At 43.4% G+C, this 13,151-nt stretch overlaps 1 protein-coding gene across 1 annotated transcript; it reads left to right on the forward strand.

Annotated features, from left to right (window-relative positions):
• Positions 1–11,431: 11,431 nt before the first annotated feature.
• On the forward strand, positions 11,432–13,067 carry LOC308489267 (importin subunit alpha-1-like; the record flags this gene model as incomplete). The annotated part of the gene is made up of 1 exon (XM_081030156.1): positions 11,432–13,067. One exon carries the CDS (start codon positions 11,432–11,434, stop codon positions 12,839–12,841), a length of 1,410 nt encoding a protein of 469 aa, XP_080886282.1. The 3' UTR covers positions 12,842–13,067.
• Between the last annotated feature and the right edge of the window lie 84 nt (positions 13,068–13,151).

Raw genomic sequence — 13,151 nt, forward strand, 5'->3', positions numbered from 1 at the left:
CTCAAAAGACAGCTGATCCTGTCCGCACAGCCCCCCAGCAAAGCCCAGCACGTGTGTCATTAAATGATCGATCCTGCTTCATCCTCCCCGTTTTTCGTTTTTCTTTTTGCACAATTGCTGGCTTCTATAGATTAAACACACTGTTGACATGCTGCTTTTTTCACTTAAAAAGCCTATCAATGAGTCCCTCTCTCTCTCTTTTTTTTATTTTTATAAGAGTTTATTTGAATCAAATCGACGACACATGCTGGGGAGCAAGATATCAAATGCTCCCTAGTCCTTCTCTTTTTAAATGAGCTCTTTAAACGCTCATTAGGAATAATAACAGCAAGCACTTATGAGTGTTCAGGTACTGTTCTAAACACTCCACACACATCATTTAACATATACTCTGTCTTCCTGCCTCATCAGATGGCCTAAGCTCCTTAAGTGGCATTACTTGGTCAAAAGGAACAGTGTTGTCTGGATCAATATTTTCCAATGAGACTGTTCCAGTCTACACAAGTGCGTCTGTGACATTTTCGCCCCAAGGCTCCTGCCCACGCTGGGTGTTGTGGTCTCTCTGAGGCAGGGAGTGCTTGATTCCTTCACGGGCTGTCGGCCACTGTACTCCGGCCCCCTTGAGGTCATGCCATCGAACCTCCTTACGTCTCCTCTGAGATGTAAGACAAAACCAAGCGCATTCAAAAAGGACATTTCTTAGAACTGCAGTGAAAGCCCTGATTTTCATGATTACAATTTACATACACCGCTCAGATCTGCTGAATTTCCTACATTGCTCACACACCCGTTCCCTCAGCTCGTACTGATTTCTCATAAATGTTAGATAGCATTACTTTAGCAAAACCGCTTGAAAGACGCAGAGTAGTTTCTTTACAGTAAGAGCTCCCAACCTTTTGTAGGAAGACCTAGTTTCTTTTTCCATTTAAATTTTTTTCCTCAAAACTTATTATTATGAAAATATCAAAACTCATAGAAAGGTTAAAAGTAAAGTAAAATGAATACCCATGGACCCTCCACTAAGATTCAACAACTATCCACAATGGCGTCAACGTCTCCCGATCCACCTTTCTGCTGAGATACCTGCAGGTGCTTACAGACATCAGGACTCTTCACTCCGAACGGTGGCAGCAGACATCTCCTAAAATGCACATTCGCTCACATGGACTTCCAACTCGCATCTACGAAAATCAACAATGCAGAAACATCACCTAATGTCTAGTCCATATTTCAATTTCCCCAATTGTCCTAAGAAGTTTTTCATGGCTGCAGCTTTTGAATCAGAATCCAGCCACAGGTTACATATTACATTTGATATTGTTATGTCTCTGTAGTCATTTTTCCTTTAGAATAGTCCCCTCCTTGCTCTGTTTTTCTTTTCTCTTCTTTTCCTTTCTTTTGTTTGACGTGGACTCAGCCTCTGTCTTATAGAATACCCCACACCTGCATCTCTGACCATTTTCTCCTGGTGTGCTTTATGACATGTTCCTCTAGCCTCATGATTCCCAGAACCCAATGCGAGGCCCACACACACAGATTCACGCTGCACACTTTGGGGAGACCACCGCGGTGGCGGGTGTACTTCCTATTGAATCTCCTCAATGGTTCACGATGTCAGCTGATCCCAACGCAGTGATCGGATCACCTGTGAATGTGCTCACACCACAGGTCCCCATGAAAAGGCACCCTGCCCCCCTGCAATTACTGTCACCTGCAGGTGCTACGTGGCATCTTGCGTATCCTGGTCCCCAATCACCTTTGGGTGAATAGCGGTACCATTCACAGATGGTTCTTAGCTGAAACAAGCATAACACTTGCAAGATGGTGACTTTCTAAACGTATCGTTCCTTCTACATTTCTTAGCCAGTGTTTTCGGTAAAGGAGAATTTTTTTATTTCCCTTTTTTGTAAAAATATACAGAAATAACCACAAATAATATAACAAAACTCTTATTTTCATCACTGAGAATTGTGAGTTAAAAGGTTGGCATATTCACCTTCAAATTGCTGTTTTAAGAAAGAAAACATTACAGTGAAATCTCTGAAATCCCCCGTCCTTTCCTCTCCTTACTGGAAGGAACCACCATGGTGAATATAGCTCTGTGTTCCAGGCTTGTTTTTATACCTTTATAAGCATGTGTGTATCTATGAACAACACAGTAATTAGCACTAATTTGCATGAGTTATTTTAAACTCTGTGTATAAATAGTGTTTTGTATGTTATCATTATGCATCTTCCTGTTTTCACCAAGCATTGTTGAGACCAACTCAGATTAATTCCTTTATAGCTGGTCCCCCGCTTTGACCTGCTGTGTGGTACCCCACAGCTCCTTTTCCTCCCTCCTCGGCTGAGAAACATTGTTTCTGATTCCTTGCTGTCATGAGTGATGCTGCTCTGGGCAGAGCTGTGCCTCTTTGTGCAAACATATGAGAGTCTCTCTTGGCTGGATGTTCTCACACGGGACCTCTGAATTGTGGGGTCTGCACTTCCCCAGTTTCAGTAGATATTGCTAAACTGGCCACACCAATATTCACTCCTACTAACAATGTGTGATTATCCCCATTCCCCCATATTTTTAGGGTAGCACTAGACTGTTTCAGTTAGTATCAGGTTTGGGGCAAACTCATAGATGAGAAAAGGCATCGTGTTGCTTTAATTTACATGTCACTATTGCTAGCGAAGCTGTGAGCAGAAGTCTATTGGCCATTGGGAGAAGGAGGTGCTTCTTGAAGGCTTATGGTCACTCATCAGGAAGGAATGTGTGTGACAACAAGAGACATGGGGGGTGTACTGCTCTGAGTATCTTCTCTCGAGATGTCTGGTGTCCCTAACCTGAAGCCCACCCTACACCAATAGAGGTGTTACATTAGCTAGCCTCAGGTGGATATCATGGAGGGAACGTAATTATTCTCAATTTATAATGTTCCTCTATTTCTATTAATAATAATATTTGCCACCTATTTGCTGGCTTACCATGTGCCAGGCACTGTACAGACCTTATGCAATCCTTTCAGGAATTCATGTATTATTGCTATTTTGCTGAAGAGGAGACTGAGGGTCAGAGAGGTACACTGACTTGCTTAAAGTCATAGAGTTGGTTAGTGATGTGCCTCCAGTGCCCAAACCCTTCCCTCTGTACAGCATTGCCTCTCCACACTCCTCCCACGTGCGCAGATGGTTCCCCGAGAGAATGAAAAATGGCTCCTACTGAAAGAAGTCAGGTTCTGGTTTTTCTGCCCCACCCCTTGGCTATGAGCACAGAAATTACTAATCAAAAGGGCAACCTAGCAAATAACTCCCAGCGCACTGGCCCAGATTTCTGCATCAGGAGACAGAGAAGGCCGTTGAAAGTATTTCTCTCTTACTGCTTCTCAGGAAGGATAGGTAGGTTAGTGATCTCTTAATATATTACAGTTTTTGGATTGGCTGTAGCCAGGGTGGGTAGGGAATAGAGCTATAAGACTTAACAACTGGTTATATCTTAAATTTGGATTAAAAAGAATCTCTCTCTCTCTCTCTCTCTCTCTCTCTCTCTCTCTCTCCCTCTCTTTCGCCTCCAAGCCCTCTGTTGTACATGTAATGTTGAGCAGACATATTCACAGACTTCTCTATCACCCAAAGACTCTAGAAGAGCAGTATCTTACAGACTTCAGATCCAGCCTGCCCATTTTACAGATGGGAAAGCTGAGGCATTGAAACCTCTAGGCTCTGGGTGGCTCAAGGTCATCAAAGTGTCTGACTTGTCCTCAGAGCCCAGTGAAGTAGAGTGTACAATATACATTTTAAAACACTTGTTGAATGAATAAATGAATGGATGAGAAAAAAAGTCGAAAATTAAAAATAAGCAAAACCCTTAAGCTTTTGGTTCGTTTGGATTCTACTGGGTTGAGGTGACCAATTGAGGAAGGAGAATCAATGAACCAGGTCCTTCATGAGAAGATGGGGCCAGCCCCTCAGTGAAGCGATCAGTGACTCAGCGAGCATTCACATCCACAGCCCACTGACTCACAGACCTCCTGTGCAGGAAGAAGTACCAAGCCAGCAACAAAATCTGGACAAGGCCCCGCGTGACCTGGCTCCACTGCCTCCCGGCTCTCCTTTCCCACCTTTCTCCTGTTTACTCTGTGCCAGACATAGTTCCACCTCAGGGCCTCTCCCCCGCCGTTGCCCTGGCCAGAAACACTCAGCCGCAGGCTCTTTGCATGACTGAGTGTCAGCTCTAGCAGCACCTTCTCAGAGAGGGCTTCCCATCCACCGTGGCCAGGGGCCCCACCCCAACCTCTCCCTACCACTTTGATCTAGTATCTTTCCTCTGAGCACTTGTGCTTAGAATGGACAAGCATCTCTGTGTGCTTCCTGCTACGTCATCTGCTTCCTCACTAGAACATAAGCTCCAGGAGGCCAATGGCTTCATCTTCATGTCACCATGTCTTTGGCCCCTGGAGCTGTGCCTGGCACATGAAAGGCACCTCACAGATAACTGCTGCATGAATGAAAGAAAGAAGGGGGTTAGGGACTGGTTTCTATGCTGAGGCCTCCGGCATTCCTACCTGCAAGCAGTAGGAGCCCGAGCTGGAAAAGGGGCTGGGGCCTCACAGTGAAGGTAATGGTGTGTGTGTGTGTGTACACGTGTGTGTGTTGAGTGAGCATTAGGTGATTAATAAGGGACCACAGTTAGTTGACTCTTTTAAAGCACTTCAACCTCAGAATAAGGTAGATGCTGTCACGACCCCCTTATTACAGATAAGACAGTACAGGAAGGAGCATGGGCACAATTTTTACAGAAGGAACTAGGAGGGGATTCCACGCCTGCTGCCTGCGAGCTGCCAGACACCAACCTGGGCAGACGTTGGTCAATCACACAGAACAGATTATCCGAAGCCTGTTGAGCAAAGAGATTCCATTATGACCATTCCCGTAATGAAAACTATTACAAACCAGCTGATATGGGAAAGCCCCCACTATAGACATTTTAAGTCTCCTTTCCCCTAGTTTCTTCGTTCCCTAATCTCTAGTTTTAATCACTTTCTTCATCTTAAATTAAATCAGTTTCTTAATTTTAAAGATGGCTCCTAGCCTGAATCGTAGAATGTCTCTCACCCCCTGCTTCAGATAACTACCCAGAAGCCTGTGATTTAAGCTTGTTGATTGTAATCATTGTGGCCCAGCATTCTCTCCAGGCCTTTCCGGACCCAACTCCTGGGTAAACGACACCACCCGAGTAACTAGTTAAAGCCCCATGAAGCTAAAATGGACTTTCACCCTGCGTCAGCAGCTCTGAGTCCTGCTCCTTGGGCCAGCGCTTTTAATCTACTGACCCAAATTGATGTCTCCTCATTTAGGGGCCCTCGGGATACAAATGATGTCCCAGCAAGGCTCCCAGTGCACCCTGACCAACACGGCCTTCCAGGCGATGCCTAGACCCCTTCCCTCATCTAAGATCAGATAGGGCGCGAGTCCCAGGGATCCCCAGTGGGCAGGGACAATGGCCACGTGCAGCAGGAAGCAGATACAGAAGAAGAGAACTCCTGTCCCTCAATTTTGCATAGAGCTCTAGGGGGTTAACGCCTCTCAGGGGACACGAGGCAGGAGTTAGACATAGTAATGGGGTCTCCAGACATTGCTGCACGTTCAACATGGCCTATGGAGAGCGACCGCCCAGAGACCTCCCCAAAATTCCCCTCTACGCCCATTTTTCTCTTATCTGCCGTATGAGGGTTAGGGTTATGGTTATGGTTAGGGTTAGGGTTAGGGTTTAACCATTAACCACTGTGAAGACACTAGAAGACACTACCTAACTCGATGAGACTGGTCCCTCACACGTGAGCAGTGAAGATTACAACCACCTTCATCTCAACTTAGCCTCATTATACCATCATTATAATATCACGCATATGCCTGCAAGTTCATTAATATCATATAACAGACTGAATTCTGGGAAGGAACGTGCACAGTCTAAAAAGATAAGGTAATAGCCTCTTGTCAATCACCAGTGCCAATCAAGTGGCCCCATACCTGGAGAAGAGTAACCCATTCTTGAGAAAAGAAAAGAAAGCCATCAAGTCCCCATTAGTCGGGGCCCTTGAGCCACTTCTTTGTGCTCAGGCCCAATCCCACCTCTTTGGAGTATACTGTCGCTTCTAATAAGCTGCTCATTCACCACTATTTCTGTGTCTCATTCAATTCTTTGCTGGAGATGCTAAGAACTTGGACATCATGTGGAGAAGGGCCTGCTCTCAGGCAACACAGTCACAGGCTGTAGGGTTTCCAGGTGGGAATTCCCGCCTATTCTCAGGAATTTTTTTTCTTTTGCATTCCCAAATCCCAAGAAAAGTTAGTCAGGAAATCAGGAAAATCTGCTCCTTAATCCCAGTAATACCCACAATGGGAAATAAATGTACTACTCACAGTGTATCTCTTAGATATTTTTCCTATTTATCTCTAGGGTTTCTGGGTAGGAATTCCCGCCTATTCTCAGAAATGTTTTTCACTTTTCCATTCCCAAATCCCGAGAAAAGTTGGTCGGGATATCGGGAAAATCATCTCCTTGAACCCAGGTGGTTGGTAGTATCGGCCGTCACTTCGTGGAAATGATTCATCGTGGAGAACAGAAAACAGTTTATATCTCGGGATTTGGGAATGGGAAAGTGAAAACAATTCCTGAGAATGGGCGGGAATTCCCGCCTGGAAACCCTAGGCTATACCTTACAAAAGTTAAAGGTAAACCTGCCCCTATTCTTCTGTGCCTTGCAGAAGTTCCCCACTCCAAGAAGTTTTCCCTGGAAACAAGAAACACATATAAACCCTAGCCCAGCAGATGGAGGGCGGTCTCTCTTCCACTAGCGATTAGAGACCACCACTCTGTCTGTGGGATAGCCTTTCCTTTCTTTTCTTACCTACTCTCTGCTAAATGAACTTACTTTCACTGTAAACTATGTACCCGCTCACACTCAAATTTCTTCTTACATGAAGCCAAGGGCCCTCTTTTTCTGTAACAAAGGGAGTCAAGGCTGAGAGAGACCGAGCATTTTGCCTGTAGTTTAGTATGTGACAGAGCTAAGATTTTCTCCCACAATGTCTGACCCCAGAGCCATGTTCTTGCTAGTGGGTACTGAAACAGCTGGGGCTGTTACAAATTTTCATCAAGTCTCAAATCTGAACCCGAGGTCCTGTCTGACCCTGATGTTCTCCTGCGCAGTGACCCCCAACCCTCTCAGAGAGGACATGTGGGCCCAGAAGCAGAGTTATTCTTTCATTCGGTCCACAAGCATTAATTGAGCACTTACTGTATGTGTGTTGCGGGGGTGCTGGGGACACAGAAGTGCATAAGTCAAAGTTCCTGCACTCCTGGGACACACCGTCCAGGTTTGGGGGAGGGGGAGGACAACAACATACCCGTAAATTGATAACGGAAGATCAGATACTAGTCTGAGCTGGGGTAAAGTGGGGTGACAGGATCAGGAGTGCCTGGGGGTGGCAGGTTGGGACAGCCTAGATGGGTTGACAGGCAGCTTGCAAAGGCCTGGGTGAAGGGCAGTGCAGACAGTTGGTGCACTTAGGAGTGAGCAAATTCATCATATCAATGAAATAGGAAAACGGCCCATGGTGGTGGGCATGGGGAGCAAGGGAGAAATGTTTACTGAACCAATGAATGATTGACTTGTCATTTGGGGCTCCCTCAGTATCCGGCACAGAGAAGACCCTTCAGGAATATCTGAATTGAATTAAATTCAATCGAATGGAATCTAATCAAATCAGATCAATGCTCTGCTTGGGAAAAACAAAAAACAGTTTCTGGTGCAACGTGTGTCACAGAAAAATTCCCTCCAGGAAGAATGAGAGTGAACGCTAATCTCTTAGTGCTTAGTAAACCAATACAATATTCACAGACGGAGTAAGGCAGATTAGCAAGTCTCAAATTGCAGAAACAGAATTTAAAAGTTCTGGGTAAAGGAGAAAAAAGTGCTTAAGACCTTTTGTGTAGCAGGATTTGAGCTTAATCTCCTGCTCCTATCGAAGGCTAATTCAGTTCCCCATTTTTTGCTGATAAGTGAGACGTTGGCTCTGGTACAGGAGGCTAAACCAGCTCTGGGGCCCCTTAGCTACACAGCAGGGTTGGCATGGTTGTTTCAGCTCCGGATCCAAAGCGGCCAGGGACACGGGGGCTGCAGAGTAGAAATTGTACGATCCGGCTTCCAGCTGCTTGCTCTGAACTGTTTACTTGACATTTCAACTTGAATGTCTATAATAATAATAATAGCTGATAAAGCTGTGAGGCGGATTCATTTTAGAGATAAGGAAAATGAGGCTCAGTGAAAATAAATCACCTAAACATAACATTCAAAACCACTTCCTCTCCCAGTCTTTCCCATTTCAATAAATGACACCACCATTACCAAATTCCTCAAACCAGAAACCTGGAGATAACTCTTGGTTCTTTTCTCTACTCACTCTCACATCCTACCCTTTACCCCAAAATATAGAACATCCTCAACATGACTGTTTCTTTCCCATCCCCACTTGTTATTGCTATTACCCTCCTTGTACCCACCATCATCTCTCTTCTGAGCCACTAACCTTTACCACCCATTCTCCTCCAGCAGGTGTACATGATTTTTTCAAAACATAAATCATATAGCCCAACAGTCCCTCATTGAAAACTCTCTAATAGCTTCTCATTTACCTTATTTTCTCTCTGCCCACTTCTAAGATTTTTCTCTTTCATTTCCAGTAATGTTATGTGCCTAGATGTGGTTTTCTTTACATTTATTCTGCTAAGGATTCATAGTCCTTCTCAAGTCCAGTGCTTGATGTCTTTTATTCATTTCAAAATATTCTTAGTCATTATCTCTTAAACTATTACCACTGCCTAATACTTTCTCCTCTTCTTCTGGGACTCCATTTATACGTATGTTGGACCTGTTGCACATGATCCATACATTTCTTATGCTCTTTTGTCTCTTCAGTCTGGACAGTTTCCTCTGACCTATTCTTTAATCCCTTACGTCTCTCTTCACATATATCTGATAAGCTATTAAAGTTATATTTTGAGTTCTTAATTTCAGTTACTGAAATTTGCAGGTCCACAATCTCCATCTGACTCCCCTATTTCTTCTTTATTTCTTTATGGTTTATTTTCTTCCAATCTTCTTTTTTCAATAATAGATTTTAATTTTTAGAACAGGTTTAGGTTCAAAGCAAAACTGAGCAGAAAGTACAGAGATTTCCCACATATCCCCTGTCCCCCCGACACACACGTAGCCTACCACACTATCAACATCCCACATCACGGGCTGGCCTGGTGGCTCAGGCAGTTGGAGCTCCGTGCTCCTAACTCCAAAGGCTGCCGATTCAATTCCCACATGGGCCAGCGGGCTCTCAACCACAAGGTTGCAGGTTAAACAACTCGAGTCCTGCAAGGGATGGTGGGCTGCACCCCTTGCAACTAGCAATGGCAACTGGACCTGGAGCTGAGCTGCGCCCTCCACAACTAAGACTGAAAGGACAACAACTTGACTTGGCAAAGTCTTGAAAGTACACATTGTTCCCCCTCCCCAATAAAATCTTTTTTAAAAAAATCCCACTTCAAAGTAATACACTTGTTACAATTGATGGACCTACATTGACACATCATCATAACCTAAAATCCATTGTTTCCATTATGGCTCACTCCTGGTGTTGTATATTCTCAGATTTGATTAATGTATAATGACATGTATCCCCCATGATGGTATCATACAGAATGGTTTCACTGCCCTAAAAATCCTCTGGTTTGCTTGTTCATCCCTCCCTGAATGCTAACTCCTTGGCAACCACTGGCATTTTTACTGTTTTGATGATTTTGCCTTTTCCAGAGAATGTCATGTAGTTGGAATCATACAGTATGTAGGCTTTTCAGATTGTTTCTTTCACATAGTAATATGAATTTAAGGTTCCTCCATGTCTTTCCTTTGCTTGATAACTCTTTTTAGCACTGAATAACATTCCATTGTCTGGATGTTCATTTATTTATCCATCACCTACCTAGGGACATCTTAGTTACTTCCAAGTTTCTGACGATTATGGATAAGGCTGCTGTACCTATCCATGTGCAGGATTTGTGTGGACATAAGTTTTTGACACATTTGGGTGAATACCAAGGAACATGATTGCTGGATCATATAGTAAGAATATGTTTAGTTTCATGATTGCCTTTTCTATAGTCCCATTCATTATCAAAATTCTCCATCTTGTCTTTTAATTCATTGAATATTTACTCACAGTTATTTTAAATTTCATGTTAGATAATTCCATTATCTGTATTCCCTTGAGTCTGTTTTTATTGTTAGTCTGTGTGATGTTCATCTGATATTTGGCTGAGTCTTGTTTTCTTGTAAACCTGGACACTGAGTATTAAAATTTGTAGAGATAATTTGATGTCCTCTTCTTTCTTACTTTTGCTTCTAGCAGGAAGCAAGTCTGGGATCACTGGCAGTCCCAAATCACCTTAATCCAGTGAGGAATTGAAATGGCTTGAATCTCAGAGTCAATCCCTGTGAGGGCTGTTTTATTTCTTGTTCATCTTTATTCTTAATATCAGCCATTAAGGGTCCCAAACCAAAGCCTTAGATATTTAATAAACCCTTCTTCCTTGGCAGGTTCTAAACTCCAAGCTCCATTAGTCTGATGAAAGCTCTGCTCAGTTTCTTGGCCTCTTAGATGTTGTTTTCAAGTCAGCCATCACCACGAGGGGAAAAGTGGTGTCCACGACCAGCTCCACCTCTCTGGACACCCATTCTCTCCTAGATCTTGACCTTATAATTCCCATAAATTCTCACTGCCCTGATGATATTTTCAAATAGATGTATTTCTCTTTATGATTTTGTCCAATTTTCTAGTTTCTCAGCAGCAGAAACAATTTAGTCCACCATTGCTGGAGGCCCCTCCCTCCATTATCTTCAGAGAAAAGGAAACACTTCTTGTGCTGCCTACCAGGCAATACGTGGCTTACATGCTGCCTAGCCCTCCAACTTCCTGTCATACCACCCCCCCTTGCTCACTGTACTGTAGTGAGATGTTGGGCTTTTTCATGTAATTCGAATATGACAAATTCCTTCATGCCCCAGGACCATTTTACATGGTCCTCTGCCCTCTGTCTAGAACGTTTCCTTTACCTCACTCTCCAGGTCCCTGTTTAAATGTCAGTTCCAAACAAACAGATAAATAAAGGCTTTTTCTGACTTTGCATTCTATCGTATTCAAGCCATACACTCATATCTCTCTACCTGATATATATATATATATATATATATATATATATATATATATATATATATATATATACCGAGGGTGCCAAAAAATGTACACATTTTAAGAGAAGTTATCTATGTATTACTTTCCGAAGTTGAATCGAATTACGGTAGCTACGTGTAGTATGATGTTCACTCAAAAGATGGTGTTACTGCAGGAAAATCGCAACAACCAGGGCACTGTAAATTGGTCTGTTGAGGATATTGTCAAAGGCATAAATAGCAACAATTTGGAAAGCCAGCTCCAAGCTACTCAAGCTGCCAGGAAACTGCTTTCTAGGGAAAAACAGCCACCAATAGACAGCATCATCCGGGCTGGTTTGATCCCCAAATTTGTGTCCTTCTTGGCTAGAACTGATTGTAGTCCCATTCAGTTTGAATCTGCTTGGGCCCTCACTAACATTGCTTCTGGAACATCAGAACAGACCAAGGCTGTAGTAGATGGAGGTGCTATTCCAGCATTCATTTCCCTATTGGCATCGCCCCATGCTCACATCAGTGAACAAGCCGTATGGGCTCTAGGAAACATTGCAGGTGATGGTTCGGTTTTCCGAGACTTGGTTATCAAGTATGGTGCTGTTGACCCACTGTTGGCTCTTCTTGCGGTTCCTGATATGTCATCTTTAGCATGTGGTTACTTACGTAATCTTACTTGGACACTTTCAAACCTGTGTCGCAACAAGAACCCTGCGCCCCCATTAGATGCTGTTGAGCAAATTCTTCCTACTTTAGTTCGTCTCCTGCATCACGATGATCCAGAAGTGTTAGCAGATAGCTGCTGGGCCATTTCCTACCTTACTGATGGTCCAAATGAACGAATTGAAATGGTCGTGAAAACAGGAGTCGTGCCCCAACTTGTGAAGCTCCTAGGAGCTACTGAATTGCCAATTGTGACTCCTGCGCTAAGAGCCATTGGAAATATTGTCACTGGGACCGATGAACAGACTCAGGTTGTCATAGATGCGGGAGCACTTACTGTCTTTCCCAGCCTGCTAACAAACTCCAAAACTAATATCCAGAAGGAAGCCACGTGGACAATGTCAAACATCACAGCTGGCCGCCAGGACCAGATACAGCAAGTGGTGAACCATGGATTAGTCCCATTCCTCATTGGCATTCTCTCTAAGGCAGACTTTAAGACACAAAAGGAAGCTGTATGGGCTGTGACCAACTATACAAGTGGTGGAACAGTTGAACAAATTGTGTACCTTGTTCATTGTGGCATAATAGAACCATTGATGAACCTCTTAACTGCGAAAGATACCAAAATTATTCTGGTTATTCTGGATGCCATTTCAAATATCTTTCAGGCTGCGGAGAAACTAGGCGAAACTGAGAAACTTAGTATAATGATTGAAGAATGTGGAGGTTTGGACAAAATTGAAGCTCTGCAAAACCATGAAAATGAGTCTGTGTACAAAGCTTCATTAAACTTGATTGAGAAGTATTTCTCTGTAGAGGAAGAGGAAGACCAAAATGTTGTGCCAGAATCTACCTCTGACGGCTACACATTCCAAGTTCAGGATGGCGCTCCTGGGACCTTTAACTTTTAAATTGTACAGCGGAGGCATAAAACTGTTGTGTGCTATGGTATAAGTTTGTCTTACTGTTTCCCTACTAAGAATTCTTTTTAAATGTGGTTTGTTATTGTAGCACTTTTTACAACGAAACTATACTTGAACAGTTCCAAACTGTACATACTGTACGAAGCTTCTCCTCTTGATGGGTTTCTAATTTCTATGTGGAATTTCATATCTTGCAGTGTCCTGTAAATAAAGATTCAATTCCACCCTTTCGTTAAAAAAAAAAAAAAAAAAAAAAAAGATGGTGTTAATCCAATGAATGCTAGTGTCATTCATTGTA

This window comes from Rhinolophus hipposideros (genome assembly GCF_964194185.1).
Source record: "Rhinolophus hipposideros genome assembly, chromosome: 20".
Taxonomy (NCBI): domain Eukaryota; kingdom Metazoa; phylum Chordata; class Mammalia; order Chiroptera; family Rhinolophidae; genus Rhinolophus; species Rhinolophus hipposideros.